The sequence below is a fragment of the Colobus angolensis genome, unplaced genomic scaffold (assembly GCF_000951035.1).
Source record: "Colobus angolensis palliatus isolate OR3802 unplaced genomic scaffold, Cang.pa_1.0 Scaffold210, whole genome shotgun sequence".
Taxonomy (NCBI): Eukaryota; Metazoa; Chordata; class Mammalia; order Primates; family Cercopithecidae; genus Colobus; species Colobus angolensis.
Window position 1 is genome coordinate 1,839,331 of NW_012115267.1, and position 21,401 is coordinate 1,860,731.

The 21,401-nt window shown below is 35.6% G+C and overlaps 1 protein-coding gene across 2 annotated transcripts in view; it reads left to right on the forward strand.

Annotated features, from left to right (window-relative positions):
* Positions 1 to 21,401, forward strand: part of TNKS (tankyrase, TRF1-interacting ankyrin-related ADP-ribose polymerase) — a 220,893-nt gene that overhangs the window by 113,953 nt on the left and 85,539 nt on the right. For both annotated transcript variants that reach the window (XM_011942810.1, XM_011942811.1), the window contains exon 5: positions 719 to 794. In XM_011942810.1, the coding sequence (XP_011798200.1) occupies positions 719 to 794 (76 nt within the window). The remainder of the gene's footprint in view (positions 1 to 718; positions 795 to 21,401) is intronic.

Consider the following 21,401-nt stretch of genomic DNA (forward strand, 5'->3'; position numbering starts at 1 on the left):
GTGTATAATGCATTAAGGAAGAGAAGGAGGAGGGCAGGTGGAGGACTATAAAAAATATAACGTTATTGTCTTGCTTGGATTTTATGCAATTATGCAGATACTAAATCTTTATATACATTATTTTACATGATTAGTATATATAATAAAATCTTTTCATATGGTGATGATTATAAGATTAATTTTATTTGGAACATTTCTTAAGGTACCTGCAAACCCTAGTTGCCCAGCTTTTCCAATGATATTCTTGGAGTATTTAAATACCTATATCTTCATTTTCTTCTGAAGATTTTCCTAGTAAAGCTTGAATGAAGAGCAAAAAGTAAATGTTAAAATCCTCATCTATTTTTTTGTTGTTCTTGGTCATTTATAATTTAATTGATTAGCTCTTTACAGCATTTTGTATGTATTTTTTAACTCCAATGTTTTAGTCCATGTATCAGAATAAAGTTTATTTGTAATTAAGAAGATGACTTTATGTAGATAAATAAAGCAAAAATGTAGAAAACTACATTATTTAAGATATACCACTACAGAGTAATTAACAGGTATTAATTAGAAATATAGTAATTGAACTGAATATTGTAAAAGAGAGTTATTGTGATCCATGTAAAAGAAATCAAAGCAAACCCATATTTTACTCTCATGTGAAAAAATTATGCATAAATATTCATAAGAAGCTTTGTAATTTTATAGGAATTGACTTACTACCTTTTTATAGGAGTGGTAATGAAGAAAAACTAATGGCTTTACTGACTCCTCTAAATGTGAATTGCCATGCAAGTGATGGGCGAAAGGTAAGTTATTTTAAATAGAATCCTCTTTAATTGCCTTGCAACAAAATTTTGTGAAAGTGGCGTATATATATAAGCACGTATACCTACATGGCTTTATTTTAACTAGCATCTTTTCACTGTAAATGAAATGCTGCTATATCTGTTATTGGCAGTTGTGACACATTCATAGAACTGGTGAAGCATGCATCTTAAGTAAGCCTTTTCTCTTAAATGTCAGACACTGCAAGTTATTTGTTACGTGAAACTGCAGCTTTGTCGGTGGTTAAAATTACAGCATATGCTCTTTTCTGGGTATGATAATGAAAACTGGAAATATGTGTGTCCTGTTTACCCATCTTTGTTAAGACGTTTGTGTTTTTGATTTCTTATTTGGCAGAAGAAGATTTGTTTGCTAGATACCAACACTTTTTCCATTAAAGCTGAGAAATTGCTGTTAATGATTTTTTTACATCTATACAGCTCTGCTCTTTTATTATTATTTGTATTGGCTAAGTTTTAATTGTGGAATATTGAAAGAAAATAGATTAAAACAGAGAGGAATATTCTATATTAATATACAGTTGCCATAAATGCAAGGTAATATATAAAATATACAGCTGGCAGCTTCATTATCTACTTTGTATTCTTGCTGAAGATAGACTGAAATGTAATCCGTTATGGCTTTGGTAATTGCAAAGTTTTGCAGTGATTAGACATTGAAAACCAGTGCACTCTATACCATAAAGTTGGTTTTTTTTTTAATGAGAGTTAATTTTTTAATGTTAACTAAAAACCTAAAATATTTTTAAAGACACATTACATATATCTAGGAAAATTATATGTCTGATATTTAAAGAATGAGTTCTTTTAAAATTATCTACAGTGAAAATGTTATGGCAAATATCAGGATGGATGGTACGCCTTAGAAATAATAAACTATTTTGCTTTTAAAAAATTACTTTTCTGTGAGTGATAATTTTGCAGATCAAATTTTTGCATGCTTCCCCACTTTTTCTCTATTTTAATGAAATCCAAAAATAGTGGCAAGGAATCGAGTCCCTCAGAATATAATTTATGTTAATTTGTTTTTGTAGATAGCTCATATATTGTTATATGTCCCAGTGAGTATTTTGTTTCTCTGGGTAATTTGGGGAGAGACTTGTACTTTCATAGAAGGTTAAATTACACATATCAAGCTATAAACTAGCAAAGATTTACTCAGCACTGTTACTTACTCTTGGGAAGTGTTTTAAAATGGGAACTGTTCATTTTTCCTGCAGTTTTGAAGTTGCTTTAGGGAATTTAACACTCTTGTGTGCACTTTAAACTCCAGATTTTATTTGGATCCTCCAAGTAGGTAAAGTGATTTCTATCACTGTGTAGAAAAGGGCCTTCTTACCTGTGGTTAAATGCAGCTGTTTTTGAGACAGAGCTTGTTTCGCCCGGCCTACGTCAGTTTCCTATAACCGTTTTAATACTACAGAATTGATGTGAGAGTACTACAGCAGAAGTTGGTTTCTGTCACGGCTTCGTTCTCCCTTCCTTACCGTTCTACTTTGACAGCCACATTCCTAGTGCAGTAAATCATAATAATTAAGGAACATGATCCCTGATACTGTAACAAATTATCTCTTCTCCCTGCTTTATCTCCTACACGAGTGTATAGAACTCATTTATTTTTCCTTTTCTTTAAAGGAGAATATACTTCCTTTAACTACAACCAATGTATTCCTCATCCAAATTCCTGTGGTTCCTTTTCTATATGACTCTATGGCATTCAGAGTTCCTTAAAGTTCATAAAAAGCTTTTTCTCTTTCTCCTCTATTAGCTCTCCTTGTATTTTCCACCAGGACCAAGGCTGGCACTTTGCGTATAGCAGAAGCTTAGAATACAATTCTTTTGTTCCTTGATAAACATGATTTTATCCTCTGAATGAGAAAAAAATCTACCCTTTGCCATTTAGAAAATTAAATCAGAAGTATGTGAATGCGAGATTTTATGGTTTTTGTTATTATTATTATTAATATTGTTCTATTAATTTCTTTTTGGGTACTGATAACATGAGAGAGAACTGTATATTTTATAATGTGTAGAATATTTTTAAGAACATACCTCAAGCATTATTATTGTACAAAAGGATTCCTAAAATATAAATAATGCAATAATGTTCCAAAATGTACTCTTATACTTTTTTAGATTTTCAGTTTTTTCAAATTAAATTAGATAGAAAAAGAAAATTAAACTTAAGCATTTATTAGGTTTTAGTGCTGTGCGTATAAGAAATAATTAACAATTGCTCATTTGTGTGATTTGAATTGAATAATTCCTGTTTAGAGATTATTCTCATTTATGGCACAGAGTAATTCTTATTAAATGTACCAGTTGCAGTAAAGCCACAAGGTATTAAATGTTCTGGGTGCTAGTGGAGATTGGGACAAGATCCCTTAGTTATTCCAATTTGTTTTATTTTCTTCCTGCTGTTATCAAGAAAACAGGTAGGCAAATCTAGCTGCTAAAATTACAAGTATCTGTCTTAGTAGATATGTAGTCCTTTTTTAGAACATTTGCACGTGTTTGTTTAGAATTAGAAAGTCAGATTGTATATTAATGAGAGGCTAAAGGTACTTTTTCACATATAGTAAGTCAGGCATATAAACCTTATTTCCTGAATTTCATTTTAGAACACAGTGTAGAACCAAATCCTTTTTTAGAAGTTTCCTAAATTACTGTATTATTGCTTAACTGAGCCCTTTTCTGTCTTAGTTTTTACTACAGTTCCTGGTTTGTAAATTTAAAAGCCCATGAAAATGTTAATTTTGAAGTGTTTTTGGAAAAGAAATGTCTCTTATACAGTGAGTGGTTAGTAGGTGGGGAATTTGCCTAGAGATATGTGGGGGTTTGAGACTTGAGGTTTTTGATGTAATATGCGGGATTATACAATGAGAGTGTAAATTTTAAGTACTCTTAATTCTATGCTATGACTTGATGATTACCTAATTAGGTAATATGTGAGAAGTTAATACTTTATTTCCCGAAGACAATTGTTTTCTTAACCTTTAGAATTCTGAAAATTATAAAACATCAATAAGGTTTTATACAGTTTATATCGTTACTATGCTTTTATTTTACACATAAATCAAAATTGCTTCTTGGCTACACTAGAAATTTTATTGACTTTTTTTTTCTCCCTAAAAAAAGACAGAAATTTTTTTTGTTCTAAAATGCTACCTTTTGTTGTTCTAAAATGATACTTGTATACAATTATATACATGTTATAATGATGGCCACTTTTAGAAACATAGGGACATAGATATTATTTAGTCATCTTCTACCTTCCGCCCAGTATGATTAGTCATAACAGTCCACAATTCATTATTGCCATTAGGTGAACCAGAACCTTAAGATAGGCTGTTCCCTTTCTAGAATTCTTTACTCCTGTATTTTCAAACTTGGATTTTTTTGACCTTTAATCTCCCTTTACATTGTTTTATATCAGTATCAGATGTTTTATTAGCTATTATCCCCGTGTTCTGGCCTTGTTTGCTGTCTAAATTAAAGGTGGTAATATTCTCTTATTTTCCAGTGTTAATTTTCATAAGGGTACCTTTTATAATAAATGAAAATAAATATTTGAATAAAATTAGTCCAACAGTCAACTCTTTTGAGAGTTCTTTGTGGTTCCTTTCTGTGTTCCTTCTGTGTTCCTTTTCTAACTGTCTTTATCCCCTTCCAAAATAGATGTCCTAAATTTATTCAGTCCTCATCTTATCAGGCAATAGGCAAGGGTTAGGGACTACTGCACATATTCCCAAATAGAAATAATATATCTTTGAATATATGTACTCTGCCTACCATTGCTATTGTTATATGTCACCAAATAATTGAAAGTAACTAATATTTGATAGGTGCTTTTAAAATAACATCTCCAATGTAATTTTGAGTATTTCAGGTTTCCCTCTGTTCTTTCATTCATTCATTCCACCAACACTTAATACCTACCATGTGTAGGTGACTGTGCTTGGTGCCATGGGAGATACCCCTGTGGTTGATGGTACTGGTTAACAAGGAGCTCAGACATTGGTAGAATGATTCAGACATTGTGGAAGACATTGAAGCTAATGCACTAAAATGATACAATATTCCTTTTGCTGTGATACAGTTACAAAGTGCTGATTTAAGGTGAGAATGTTTTTTTCCTGGCCTTTTTATTTTTAAGGCTTTAGTATTTAGTATACCCTTCTGTAAGAAACCACAAATTTAGATGAACAGGTAATTGGAGGAACATGATTTTAATTCAGAAAACTTAAGGATTTCTTTAAATGTCAACTTTCTTTAAATATTTGCTTCCAAATAGTTAATAATGAAGAAGACTGGAAACAGAGAAAAGTAAAGTGTTTGAAAACTGCTTCCAAAAGGAAATCAATCAGAAATAAAGTAGAATTTAGTGAATTTAGCGCTGTACCTTGAAGATACCATAGAAAAATTGTGATAGGGCAAATAGACTGTAAGGTCAGAGGGATTGGGTTCTATTCTGCTTTCCAAGTGTGTGTCAATGGCTCTAGAGTTTTTAATTTACTCACGCACAAATGGAAATAACCATACCCATTCCACGAGGCATTGAGAGGATTAAGTGAAATAATGTGGTCGGTGTATCCAGTACAGTGCACACAGTACCCTTTAGGAAATTAGATTCCTACTCCTTTGATAATTTTTTTGAAACTTGCAAATATATCTAGAATGGATACTTACATACTTTTAAGTACTCCAGTGTTCCCATTCTCTCTCCTTAAATGTCCTTATTATCTATCCAAGCTCTGTCCTAGCTGACTTTGGATAAAATAACCTATAGGTTACCTGGTAATCTATAAAGCATATAATTGAATTTATTCAGTTGGAGCTTGGCCTTCCCCTCTCTTCACGCAGTGTCACATTTAATAAATAAATTTGTTTAAATTAGCAGCTTATAAATTCAGAAATACATTATGGAGATACATGCCCATTCTTAAACATATGTTGATTAAAAGTTAATATCTGGCTGAAAATAATGCCATATGTGGAATTCCATAAAGCCCATCCAGTGAAGAACTAGAAAGATGGAGGGTTAGTGTAATTCTTTGTATCTACATTTAATAAGTTTTAGGGTTGTAGAGTTTCTCATTATTCTTGGGCAGTACCCCCGTCAGTACCCCCGTCTCCCTTCTCATTATTCTTGGTCAGTACCCCCCAAGTACCCGACGGGGGTACTTGGTCAGTACCTCCGTCTCATTATTCTTGGTCAGTACCCCCGTCTCGGAAAAAAGTGGGAAAACACTTTTTTCCAAATACTGTGTTTGGCCAGGATTTTAACAATCTTTATGTGGTAGGTTGTACGTTGGAGATGCCTCAATAAACCATCCCTTTTATTATTCATGCCCTCGTCTAGCCCTCTGCCACATTGACTCTGAGCTTAGCCTGGGACTGCTTTGAATAAAATAAGGCACAAGTGATACTCTGTCCTTTTCGGGACAAGCCCCTGAGTTGGCCTGGCAGCTGCTAGTCTCTTTTTTGGTAATTCTTCTTCTTGGAACCCAGCTGCCATGCCATGAGGCAGCCCAAGCAGCCATGTGACGAGGTCCACGTCAAGAACTGAGGCCCCCTAGCCAACAGACCCACCTGAGTGCGTATGGGAGTTTCTTAATGATTCTAACTATCCACACGTCCCAGACAATTTAACCCCATCTGAGTTCCCGATCCATCCTTAGGGTGACATCAGCCATCCTGGCACCGTAGCTCATACCACATAGAGCGGAAGACCTGCCCAGGTGATTCCCCACTGTTGGGGTGGTTTGTTATATAGTGATACATGACTGAAATACCTGACTAAAAGAAAACATAACTCAGTGCTTATTATCTATTGGGCAAGAAAGATTCCATCTTTTTTTCAGCTTGATTACTGCAAATGATTCATTTCTAATAAATGATTGGGAAAATATATCTTCCCAAATATATTTACATCTTTAGATATGTTCAGTTCTTTTGAATTTGTATCTTATAATTTAAGTATTTTCCCCCCAGGAATGCAAAAACATAATTTTATGTGCATCTTTTGGGGTCATGGTATTGTGGGAAAAAGCAGGAACTTGAAGCTAGAAGACCAGGTTTTAAGTTTCAGCTGTTATTAGCCATGTGTTCATGGCAAGTTTTATCATATCTCTGAGTTCTCAATTTTTGTAGCCTAAAAAAATGAAGAATTTGGGCTATTGAGCTCTAAAGTACCTTTTGACTCTAACATTTCAAGATTATAATATATTTTGTTACTTATTTTTCAGCAGAGTTAGTAGCAATTACCCATAATGCAGAATTGAATTTCATAAGAGACTGTATCCTCACACTGGATAGAACACTCATGGTATCTGAAATAAAGTTTATGTTGAGCCCTCTTCCCCTTTAAGAAAGAAAGTGTCAGCATTACCTGGGTGTACATATCTGGCTCTCTCTGGCCTAAAGTGACCTTTATCATCCTCCATTCTTGCCAAATCTTGGTAGATAAAAGGTCATACCAGTTTTAAATTTCTAACTTTTATGGATCCTAGTTGAGATGCTACTTGGGATTACAAGAAGGTCAAAATGCAGTAAGTCTGCATTGGGGAACTCTTCAAATACTTTAGGTTTAATTATATATCTAATCAAATCACTTCTTTGGAGTACATCTTGCTGAGCAATGCATATCTTACTGTAGTGCTGAAATCCCTTAGCACAAGTTTGCTTGCATACTTATGTTGGGATATATTGTATAAAATCTTTATGCTTATGTATATTCATTTTGTACCAATAAGGACTTGAAAATGTCTTTTTTATTTTTCATTCGGGAATTGCTTCTACTAAAACAATCTCTATTTTGTCAAGCATGACATTTCTACTGGTAAGGGTAATTAGTACCAGTGCCAACTGCACTGTTTTCTCTGTTGGAGAAATGAATTTTTAGTAGAAGGGGACTGACCACAGTGCTAAAAAGCAGCAAAATGATAAAACTTAGTTGTCTATTTACCTCTATTTAGCCACCGTCCTTGCTTTGAATTGTCCTGCCCTCATATCCTGAAGCACGAGTTTCCTGCTGTTTTCCACTTTAGACTGCTCAAGGGACTGGAGGGAGTTGGTACTAAATCCTTTGGCCATGAGTGTGAATCATTATTAAAATTTTATTTAGAAGCCAGATTACAAATATGACACTTCAGCGTCTGTTTTTAAAATTCTTAGAATCTAAGTTTAAAGTGTTCTTTCTGCCTTTACAAGTAAACCAAACTTCACATTAGTAGAGTGGATTACAACTACAGCAGTAGCTGGAAAAACACCCATGTCACAGAGTGGCAAAGGAAAAAGAGCAGGAAGAAATACACAAGATAGCTTCTGTGGTATTGCCGATGTCCCAGTTCTTCAACTGAATGGGTGCTGGATGGTGTTTTAATATTATGCTTTATAACTTAAAATGTTTTTATGGATTAAATATTACATGATAAAGATATTTTAAAATATCTCTGTAATGATTATGATTTTGAGTACCCTTTGGATTGAACAGAGTGTTCAGTTAATATCATTTGGCAGTAGAGTATTCTACAAAAAGTTATTTAAGTAAAAGACTATATTGTGTAAAAAAAAGCTTGTTTAGGTGCAAACAGAAGTCTGATTTCAGGAAATTCTTCCAGCCTGATGAAAAATGGCTAAAAGAAAGTGATGTTAATTATGGATTTAAGAATTCTGAAATTATCTGTAACTTTGAATTGTCATTATTAAAACAGTTGTTTGGCCACAATATAAAACCAATGTAAACTATTTCTTAATTCATTGTATGCCATTTTTAGTGTCTTAGCTAGGATTGCCATACCATTGACAGGGTAGCTTAAACAACAGAAATTTATTTCTCACAGTTCTAGAGGCTGGGAAGTCCAAGGTTTAGCTTCCATCATGGTCAGATGGTCAGTTTCTGGTGAGCAGGTTTTTTCTTTTTTTCTTTTGAGACACTCTTGCACTGTTGCCCAGGCTGGACTGCAGTGGTGTGATCTCGGTTCACTGCAACCTCTGCCTCCAGGGTTCTAGCAATTCTCCTGCCTCAACTTCCCGAGTAGCTGAGATTACAGGTTCGTGCCCCCACACCTGGCTAATTTTTTGTATTTTTTAGTAGAGACGAGGTTTCACTGTGTTGGTCAGGCTGGTCTTGAAGTCCTGACCTCGTGATCCACCTGCCTCGGCCTCCCAAAGTACTGAGATTATAGCTGTGAACCACCGTGCCCGGCCCAGCAAGTTTTTTCGTGTCTGTACTTAGAAGGGCACTAATCTCATCATGAGGTTCCCACCCTTATGACCTCATCTAAATCATATTACCTCACAAAGACCCTGTCTCCAAATGCTATCATATTGGGGTTGGGGCTTCAACATAAATTTTAGGGGAATACTAAGCATTCTGGTTATTTTTTCTTTATCACTGCCTTTCTTTCCTTTTATTAAAGAGATTATCACTCGAGCTTGCTTCTCTCACACATATGCATATTAATCCATTCACTCATCTCATTCAGTTAAATTAGGATTATATTATGAAAACAAATTTCTAGAAGTATCAAAAATCTTCATATTATTATGCCTTTTAGAAGAATGTTTTCAGTGACTAACTTAGTTTTTCTCTATTCTCTACTAAGAATGCCATCAATAGCAAAGCTTTAAAAAAGCACTGTAAATACTATGCATAATCACTTGAAATGCATATTTGGATAACTGAACTAGTAAATTTGGAAATAGATCAATTCTAAATATAAAATGTTATATATTTTGATTTTATAAATAAAAATGCTTTAATTTGTTAATAGTAACATGATAATACCCTACTCTTGAATATTACAAAAATGCCCCATAAAATTATCTCCTACTTTCAGAGAGTGTTCAATACCCATTACAATTGGGAGAGAAGGCTGTGGGCAGGGAACTGAACTAGAGGTCTCTGCTCCTGGCTGGTTTTGGCTGCTGCATTCATTATACAAATGCAGAAACAACAAGGACTTTATCACTTAAGAAACTTTGAGGTGACAGCATATCTGCAGAATCCTAGAGCTCTTAGCCACATTAAAATCAGCTGAAGGAATTTGTCACTTTCCCAGTTTGCGGTTAAAATGACTAATGATCTAAGGTGGACTGATTCCCTCCTGTGTAATTATTAAATGCCGATCAGTGCAAGTGGTTTCTTCTTTCAAGAAAACCTCTATCTGTTGTCCATTACTTAGAATCTTTGATGCTTAGATATGAAAACATAAGTCTGCAAATATTAGTTACAAAAAGGAATTTATGTGCAGTTTGGGTAGTGTGAAAACTTTTCTCCTTTCATGAAGTATAAAACAACAAGTTACTATCAGACCGAGAAACCTTGGATTTTTTTCTTTTCATAAAATCTACCAGCTATTTCTCATTAGATGATGAAAACCTAATGTTACACTTGGAGAGTACTAAGCATTTTTGTTCACACAAATCTTGTGAGAGCATGCTAGAAACTCATTTTCACCACACATTTTAATTCTGCTGATTCTGAGGCTGGAAAAGAGAAACACAAATTGCTGGCCGCTGAAAAATCCCCTTGAAGATTCCACAATGATAATGTTATGTTAAAATTGAATAAAGCTGGCATTCAGAGCTTTATTCTCACAAAGATTACCCTATGGATTTCCTGTTCAATCTTATCTGCTTTTCTCCCTTCCCTTCTCTTTCTCTTCCTAATACATTTAAAATAAAGATAGTCCTTTATATTCTCACTTTAAAAATAAATTTTTGGCCAAGCTTGGTGCCTCATGCCTGTAATCCCAGCACTTTGGGAGGCCGAGGTGGGTGGATCATTTGAGTTCACGAGTTCGAGACCAGCCTGGCCAACATGGTGAAACCCCGTCTCTACTAAAAATGTAAAAATTGGGCGTGGTGGCAGGCACCTGTAATCCTAGCTACACAGGAGGCTTAGGCAGGAGAATCATTTGAACCTAGGAATAAATATAAGTAAATAAATAACTAAATAAATAATAAATTTTTACTATTTATGGCAACTTGAATTACAGAAATTTTGTTTTATATTTCATAAATTCTGTAGCTTTTAAAATGCCTTCCTAAAGATGAGTGCGTCTGTTACTTTGGAAGAATATCCTTTCTGAGGCTATGAAATATCAATTGTTATTTTATCTCTGCTCATGTAATCTATCTAGGATTCATAGAATCTTATTTGGATGAGGACTTAATGTCAACTATTTCAACCTCCCAATGCAGTGTCAGAACCTTCGCTATGATAGCTCTGACAGGTTCTGCTTAAGAGAGAGAGCTCGCTTGTTTAGATCAGACCATTTTTGGATTTAGTGTTCAATTTAGGGTGTCACATTTTAAGAAGGGATATGGACCAACCAGAGCGTGACCAAGAAGGTAGTCAGGAAATTCTTCTTTAATAAGCAGTGGAAGTAACTGGGGCAGGGGAGTTAGTGCAAGAAGAGACCAAGTGACTGTCTGTTAGAGATATCTAGAAAAATCCTGCACTGGGAAGGAGGTAGAATCAATTATTCTCTCCAATTTTAATATTGTTATTGTTCCTTGTCCTGCTATATTTAACTATTTTTAGGCAGCTTCTGTTCTGACGGAGTTCCACGTTTCTGAGGCGCTCATCCGATGAACAGTCACAGTGTCATTATTGATAGGGTTTAATGTGCACTGACCTATGGATCAGAATGCTCAAGTTGTCAGAACCAAGGAGATCCCTGTCTGCCAAGAGTAACTCTTGCCCCTCAGCTATATTAGTCCATCTCTGAACATCCTATCTAGAACTTGAGCCCCCACAGAAAGGATAATTAGAAAGGCAGAATGAGAGTTTCTAAGTCAGACTGCCTGGATTTGACTCCTGACTCTGCTTTTAATTTGCCATGTTAATCCCCCCTGTTCCTTAGTTCCCTCATTTGTTGTTTGGAAGTAATAGTAGTTTCTAGCTAAGGTAGTTGCTGTATAAACAAGCTAATACATATAATGCACTTAGAAAAGTACTTAGTATATAGAAAATGCCCAAATTTTACCTGTTATTTTTAATAAAATATTTGTATTTAAAATGTTTTGTATCTTCTATGTCATTTTATTTTATGTAGTCATTGCTTATGTTTTCTATTTTCTACATCTTGCACTGGACACTGGCTTAGACTCACTATAGACTGAAGATCTTTTATCAAAGTCAAAATAGTTTAACTATTTGATCTATAGAGAGCCACCCTCCAACTAATGACTTATTGTTGTTCATTTTACAGCATCTCATATATAAAAGTTTGGTTGCATCCTACATGTCTTTTTTTTCTATCTTGTTCCTCCTGTCCCTTCCTCCGATTCTTTTTCCCCCCACTTCTATTTTACATTCAGGAGTGGGTACATTTACAGGTTTGTTACTTGGGTAAACTGTGTTGCTGAGGCTTGGTTTATGAATGATCCCATCACCAAGGTAGTGAGCATAATACCCAATGGGTAGCCATCCGACCAGCTCCCCGCTCAAGCAGTCCCCAGTGCCTGTTTTCCCATCTTTGTGTTCATGTGTATTCACTGTTTAGCTCCCTCTTCTAAGTGAGAACCTGTGGTGTTTGGTTTGCTGTTCCTGCGTTAGCTCACTTAGGATAATGGCCTCCAGCTGCATCCATGTTGCTGTAAAGGTTCTGTGTCATTTTAACCGGAAGACAACTTGGTGAGGAAGTTAGCACTGTTGTCACCCGTCTCCCCCATTACAAAGACTGTGAATTAAAGACATATTAATATGTTAAACAGCCTTAGGTTTTAGGAGTAGTATCACGCCATGGTCCACTGTGATGAGACTCTATCTGTGGTTAGATGTGTTTAGCTCTAAGAACCGTGCTTGAAAGAACCACTGACCAAGAGGTCCAGGAGCAGAGAGAGAGGCTCATAATGGGAGAGAAAACATACGACTGTTAGAGAATCTGGTCATGTCACCTGCAGAAGAGACACATCGGAGGAGTCATGCTTTTTGATAAAGAAGTAAATAAAATAGCTTTTTTCCTTTCATCTCACCTTGTTGATCAATATTTATTTTCCACAAGGTTTCTCTTTGAAATTATCATTCTAATAACTTCAGTAAGACTGCCTGATCTTCATTATGGTACTACTTAAAAATCCCTTTAAAAGACAGTCATCAACAATGAAATATACTTATTTCCATGGACTCATGCCTATATCAATTCTCTCGCTGTTAATTTGTTTAGGGTTCTCATCTAAATATCACTGTCTCAAAGAGCTACTAAGCTCTTTGCTTCTTAGTTTCTTAGCAGATTAATCATGTCTCTTTTGCCTGATAGAAATTTAATAAAGCTAATTATGTGTTGATTGTGTTTTCCTAAGAATTTCATTTTAATGGCTAATGTAATATTTTATTTTTAGAAGGGAAACTGATTGATCTTAACCAAATGATAGATTCAGATGAAATATGTTTTGATAAGACAGAGCGAAAGTAGAACATTACTAAATAATGATGGTACAGCCACACAGCGGAAAGACTGTACAGCTATGGCAAAGAATAAGACAGATATGTGCTAATATTAATAGAGAAAGAAGCTAATCATAGAAGAACATAATGACAATCCTATTTGTGTGGGGAAAAAACAGCAACAAAAAGAACTCAGAGGAGAAACAAATACATGGAAAAAATATCTGAAATGACCATTGTGCCACTGTAAATAGTGATTACATTTGGGAAGGGGGCTTGTTTGGTTGGAGGGAAAAATAGAAATGTTTATATTGTAATATTTTCTCTACTTTTTGAATTTTTAGAGGGAATGTATTTTATAATTTAAAAAGGAGCTATTGGGGAGAGAATGGTGAATAAATGTAAAGTAACTGACACTGAGACTGGCTACACTGAGAAAATACATATACAATACTTTATTTTTGAAGCCAGACCTGGACACAGGAAGATGCAGGAAGTTAAAAAAAATTATAAAGATGATACGTGGAGCACCTGAGTTCAGAGAGGTAGTACTCACAAAACTGCTTACAAAACTGATGGTACATTGAGCAATCTTACTACTAAAAGTAGAGTACAATATGTCACCTGATAGCGTATGCACATGCACACACAATTTTCTCATTCAGAACAGATCCAGAAGCAAAGAAACAGATTCACATTGCCTGGCTAAGGTAGGGTGACCACCCGTCTTAGTTTGCTGCGATCAGTGGGTTTCCTAGGATCAGGAATGTACTGGGCAAACCAGGACAAGTTGGTCATGGTAATCTAGAAAGCCCCAAAGGAGTTGGTCTAGGCCAAACTGGATCTTCATCTTAAAGAAAAACAAAATACACTATACATCACAGTTTAGAGAGCTCTCTGAGGACTTATAGCTTCACAGTTCTGATTTTATTCTTTCTTAGGAAATGCATCGAACATCACACATGCTTGTATTGAAGTGTCAGTGTAAATCTGTCGCACAAATTTAAATTCACCATGTTGGATTATCCTTGTCCTCTCTTGACCTTTAGCAATATAAATCAAAAGCTGACAATAACTCTCATTCATTCTTTTTTTTTAAATACCCTACTATATGTAAAGTACTTTGCTAAGCCTTTAAAACATAAAATTAAGGTATGTTCTCTTTTCTCAGTGAACTCACAGTGAATTAGGAAACAGATACATAAGTAAATAACTATTGTTTTGGCACATGTGTAAGAGTAAAAGATTGTGGCAAGTGGTTTTCAGGACCAGTCGTTTTTCTTTCAAAAAGTATTGTCAAGGCCCAGCGTGGTGGCTCATGCCTATAATCCCAGCACTTTGGGAGGCCAAGGCAGGTGGATCACTTGAGGTCAGGAGTTCATGACCAGCCTGACCAACATGGTGAAACTCTGCCTCTACTAAAAATACAAAAATTAGCAGGGCGTGGTGGTGGGCGCCTGTAGTCCCAGCTACTTGGGAGGCTCAGGCAGGAGAATTGCTTGAACCTAGGAGGCAGAGGCTGCAGTGAACCGAGATCACCCCATTGCCCTCCAGCCTGGGCAACAGAGCGAGACTCCATCTCAAAAAAAAAGTATCGTCCAAAGACAGAATGAGAAGAAAAGAGGTAATTATTTGGAATACTGGTATTTTGGAATCTCATTTAAAAATCTTGTCCAACAATAATAATAGTCCTAAGAAATTAAAAATTAATATTTCTATTTTATGCTCTTAGATGAAAGGTGAGCTGGATGCTAGGCTATTCTGTCTAGATGGTAGTTATAACTCAAAGAGCTTCCCCAGCATGATAGAGCAAGGAAACCTTTTCTTCTGTACCCAGCAGCCATTCGTGAGATAACAACATATATTTTATATTAAAATGTAAATGCTAAAATTACATTTGGAGTAAATATATAATAATACATCTAGACATACTGATAGTTGTCATGATTTTATTGCTCAGTGGGGAAAACAAAAGATGTAGTAATTAAATTTTTGTATTCTCGGCACATAACAGTATATAGGTCTTCCAAAGCAGATAGCTACATTATGAATCCATAAGAACTTTTAATTCTAGTATTAATCCTTAGGAAGATTTTACCTTCCATCATTGTCTGGATTTATTAAGAAGTTATGTGTGAAATTAAATATTCATATTTTGTTACTAACTTAATTTTTCAGAAGTTACTTTAATTCTCAGTGGTTCTAGCTAACTGATAATTGTGGCATTTGAGTTGCATGAAGTGGAGTGGAGTGGAGTGAAGAAAGGGGAGAGGAAAAGGTGAAGTCAGAAAGTTACGGGGTGGAATGAAGTCAGGGAAATTGTTTACGGCCTTCTAGAGCATTATAAAGACTTCAGTTTCTTCTTAGAGTAAGAAGAAGACCCATTGGAAGATATTGAGCACAAGATTTGTATGTCTAACTTAGGTTTTAACAGGATTTCTCTGCTGTCATGTTGTGTTACTCTAAGGGGATTATACTGGAAGCAAGGAGACCTAGTAGAAGGCTGTTGCCACCAGCCAGCTGAGAGAGGATACTGTCCTCAAGTTGGTGACAGTAGATGTGGTGAGAAGTGATTGGATTCTGGATATGTTTTGGAGGCATAGCCAAGAGAAATAGTCTGATGGGGTGAGCATAGTGTGTAGGAAAAGAGGGGAATCAAGAAAGATTCCCAAAGTTTTTGGCCTGAGTAACTAAAAGGGTGGAGTTGTCATTAACAGGAGATTCTGCAGCGTACGTTTCAAGGGAAGCACTAGGGGGAGCTCCATTTTAGACACGAGAAAAGCATGAGAAGTCTTATATCATGTAGTGATGTCACATAGGCAGCTGGATTATAGCTCATGACTATATGTCATTTACTCCATATAGTAACCAGTAACCTCCAGAGTATGGAAGTTAGCAAAGAGAACTAGGCTGGAGGTATAATTGGGGAATTGTCAGTTCATGGGTGCTATTTAAAGCTATAAGACTGCATGAGCTCACCAAAGGAATGAGTTAGACAATGTAGAAAAGAGATATAAGGACAGACTCCTGGAGTACTCCGATGTCAAGAGAATGAAAAGCAACCAGCAAGGACCGAGAAGGGATAACCATCTAGGGAGGAGGAAAACGAGGAGTGTGGTACACTAGATGCCAAGGAGGAAAACATTTTAAGGAGGAAGAAGTGATCAGTGATACCAAATAATGCTGATAAGGTCAGATAAGATAACGAGTGATAAATGACCACTAAGAAATAACATAAAGTTCTAGCCAGAGCAATCAGGCAAGAAAAATAAAAGGCATCTGGATAAGAAAAAAAACCAAGTCAAACTACCTCTCTTCACTGACACTGTGATTTTATTCTAAGTATAAAAAACCCTAAAGACTCCACCAAAAGGCTGCTAGAACTGATAAACGATTTTAGCAAGGTTTCAGTATACAAAATCCATGTACAAAAATCAGTAACTTTTCTATACACCAATAGCATCCAGGCTAAGAGTCAAATCAAGAGCTCAGTCCCATTTACAGTAGTCACAAATAAAACGAAATAGCTGGGGATATAGCTATCCCAGAGAGATGAAAGATCTCTACAAGGAAAACTATAAAATACTGCAGAAAGAAATCAGAGATGATACAAACAAATGGAAAAATATTCCATGCTCATGGATTAGAAGAATCAATATCATTAAAGTGGCCATACTGCCCAAAGCAGTTTACAGGTTCAATGCTATTCCTATCCAACAAGCAACATCATTCTTCAAAGAATTAGAAAAAACTATTCTAAAAATCACATGGAACCAAAGAAGAACCCGAAGAGTCAAAGCAGTCCTAAGCAAAACACATAGCCAGAGGCATCACACTACCCAAGTTCAAACTATACTGTCAGGCTACAATAAAGAAAACAGCATGGCACTGGTACAAAAAACAGACATAGACCAATGAAATTGAATAGAAAGCTCAGAAATAAAGCCACATACCTACAATCATCTGATCTTCGACAAGTCCAACAAAAACAATTAATGGGGAAAAGACTCCCTATGCAATAAATGGTGCTGGGATAGCTGGCTAGCCATATGCAGAAGAATGAAATGGGACCCTTACCTTTCACCATATACAAAAGTTAATATGGATTAAGAATTTAATTATAAAACCTAAAACTATAAAAATTCTAGAGAAAAACCTAGGAAATACCATCCTCAGCATCAACCTGAGCAAAGAATTTTTGGCTAAGTCTCCAAAAGCAGTTGTAATAAGAATAAAAATTGACAAGTGGGATCTAATTAGAGAGCTTCTGCACAGCAAAAGAAACTACCAGCAGAGTAAATAAGACAATCTGCAGAATGGGAGAAAATATTCATAAACTATGCATCTGACAAAGGTCTAATATCCAGAATCTATAAGGAACTTAATTCAAAGCAAAAACCAGCCCCATCAAAAAGCAACCAAAGGACATTAACAGACATTTTTCAAAATAAGACATACAAGCAGTCAACAAACATATGAAAAAATGCTTATCATCACTAATCATCAGAAATGCAAATCAAAACCACAATGAGATACTGTCTCACACCACTCAGAATGGCTGTTATTAAAAAGTCAGAAAACAGTAGATACTGGCAAAGTTGCAGAGAAAAAGCAATGCTTATACACTGTGGAATACAGTTTGGAAATTTCTCCACTTAAAACAGAGCTACCATTAGGCCCAACTATCCCATTACTAGATATATACACAAAGGAAAATAGATAAAGATACATGCAGTTGTATGTTCGTAGCCATGCCATTCACAATAGCAAAGACATGGAATCAACCTAGGTGCCCATCAGTAGTGGTGGATTGGATAAAGAAAATGTGGTATATACACACCATGGAATACCACACAGCCCTAAAAAAGAATGAAATCATGCCCTTTGCAGCAATATGAATGGAGCCAGAGGCCATTAACCTAAACAAATTAATGTCGGAACAGAAAACTACATAGCACATGTTCTCACTTATAAGTGGGATCTAAACATTGAGCACATGTGGACATAAACATGGGAACAGTAGACATTGTGGACTACTACTAGAGGGGGCGACGCAGGTTCAAGAACAAACTACCTATTGGGTACCATGCTCACTACCTGATTGCAGTATACCCATGTAACAAACCTGCACGTGGCCCCCTGTATCTGAAAGTTAAATTTTAAAATGAAAAAAAAAAAAAAAAACCTTAAGTATATAAGCTACTTAATAAGATGATGATAAATGATAACATTTGTTGAGTTTTTCCAGTGTGATAAATACTGTATTGTGTGCTTTGTACAGTTATCTTTAATCTATAAAACATTCCTGTGTGATAGGGATTACAATTCACAGATATTGGAAGCCAAGACCCAGAGACATTCATACATTAAACGCAAATACCTAGGAAAATGTCCAAAGCCAGAATGCAAAACCAAGATTTAAAAGCCTTTATTCATTTTCTCATATCATGCTTCCTGGACTTGTGTTGAAGCCACAGCTTTGCAAAAGGCTGATCAGTTGTCACTATTTTAGCTATGCCTTACATGCATGGTTGTCTAGGAAAAGTTAAAACTACCTGAAATGCTTTATACTGCACCACAAATCTATATGATAAAAGGCAAAGATAGAGAAATTCAAGTTTGTTTTTTCTTATAGCCTGAATCCAAGAAGAGATCTTTGATTTATGGGACTTCCTTAAATAAGACCTTTTTTTCTGTTAACATTTTATGATATGAAAATATCAGTGATAACATTTATCTTACAGCAGAATAATATTTAGTTTTTGTATTTGTCTTTTAAAATGTTCCTAACAGGAACATCTGTTTTTAAAATAAATCAGAGGTGTACAAACTGGCAGTGATTGCTATGCTGTGTATGTGGATGTCCTAAATGTTTGATACTTGTGTTTACTAGTTTACAACCATCATCAAATTATCTAGTAACATGTGAGAGTATTTTAGAAATGGGGCTGCCTTATTTATCTAAAACAAACGATACTCTGTTAATTATCCTAGCAATTAGAAAATTACTTTTACCATTGCTTTGCCATTTGGCAGTTGAGATATAAATTTGGCATTGTGGTAACCATTCACTAGGTTTAGTCCTAGGGTATGTGGTTTTTTTGCTTTGGATCAGGAGACAGCATTTGGTAAATAGCAGTTGTAAATTTCTTTTTTCCCAAAGTTTGAAAAACCTCAGGGCTTTTAGTGGCATGAGTTTGCGCAAATCATCCTTTTTTTTTTTTTCTCAATTTGTCTGTTCTTTTTGTCTTTGCAGTCTGCCATTTTCTCAAATTTATTGTATGCATTTTATTTATTTTTATGTGCCTTCTAGTGATGCTATATACGTTGCAGGATTAGCATTCACTTTGGAATGATGACTTGGAAAGTCTCACCCAGCTTGTTCTGCACTCACTCTTCCTGTGAATTCACCACTTTCGTAGCTCAGCTACTCCTGCTTAGATGCTGCTGCCACTTTGCTGACAGTGTCATTATTTCTCTCTTGGATTAGTCCTGTGCCCTTCTGTTCAGGCCTTCCTGCCATAGAGTTTGCTCCCTCTCTTCAATTTTATTCTTCACGTAGTAACTAAAATGATCTTTCCAAGACTCTAATCTTAAGTAATTTTCTGCTTCAAGTCTTTCAGTGATTTCTCATTATTCTTAGGCTCTCCCCAATCTCATACACTACACTTAGCCACTGAATTTTTCTTAAGTTTCTCAAATATACCTTGTCCACTGAATATTAACATGGATTCTTCACACAACCTGGAATAAAGTTTCTTATTCTTTTGCCTCAGTGATTTTGTTTATCCAAAGTCTCAGTCGGAAAGCATTTCTTCTGAGAATCTTCCCTGACCCCGTTTCCCTCTGCTTGCCTCTAGAGTGGTTTAGACCAGCATCCTCCAGCCTTCCTGGGTGTCCTGAACTCCCCTTCCACAGGATTTGTCCACATCCACAGCATTTACATTGTATTGCCTGCTTTCTCTAGTGACTTGACTTCTCAAGATGTAGACTTCTGTTTCCTTATCCTTTGCCCTTCTGAATAAAGAATTCATTTACATGCATTTCCTTAAGAGAATCACACTTGGTGTGATTTTGAGGAAGAAGAAGATCCATAAGTGCAAAATACTGATTCACTTTCCTTGTTTTCAGTGCTATCCCTAGCACTTAACATGGTGTCAGATACGTGGTAGAAATTCACATATTTTGGGTGAATGCTAGTGATGACCAGATTTTTGTTTTAGCCTTAACCTCCTCTGAATTCTAGTGCCATATGTGTAAGTCTCTCTCTGACATTACCACTGGGGTATCATCTAGGCACTTTAAATTCAGTAAACCCAGACCTTACATTATTTCCCTCTGGGCTCTCCTCCTTTCCCCTCCACTCCTTTCTTTTTCTTTTGTTCTTCTGTCATTGGCATTTCCAAACTGGAAACTACTCTCTCTCTCACTAGCTAGATCAGTCATTTGTCAGAGGCTATCAATTCTGCTTCCTAGTAGTTTTTGAAAACTCACCCTTCAACTCCATTTTTTCACAGCTACTTTATTTCAGACTTCCTGTCACTTTCTACCTTAATTACAGAGCCTGCTAATTTATTTGAGTTATACAAATTTCAGTCATTTAGAAACTAAATCTATTACTGTTTTCAAAGCATTGTAAATCTTACAATTAAATGATGTTTTTAATCTGAAAACTAGTTAAATTTTTCCTATGTTTTGCCCTTTTAAATAAACTGTAGGTTTTCATATGTATTCATTCATTTGGGAACTTCTGTTCATTTTTAGGAATAAGAAATGAAAGTTATTGAATCAACTTTATACCAAGAAAGTTACGTAAAAGATAATATGAAAATGGAGCATCTTTTTGTTCATAGGCAACAAGGATGTGAGCCTTTTTATGTAATATTAAATATTAGCTATGTGCTATACCAGCTTGCTGACTGACTCACTGACCAGTCCTCGAAAGCAGTCCTTGTCTGTGGAGGAAGTTTTCAAAGTCCAATTCAGTCATGAAAGTGGTCCAAGATAGAGTAAGAGGAACTAGATTTACCTTGCTTCCTGAAACTCTGAGAATAGACAAAATGTATGAAACTGGTTTTCAGACATTGAGCATCAGGCAGTACATGGTACTTATCCCTGAGAGAGGGTAACAACTCCAGCTTACTGCCTCCAAAAAATTTCCAGGCCTT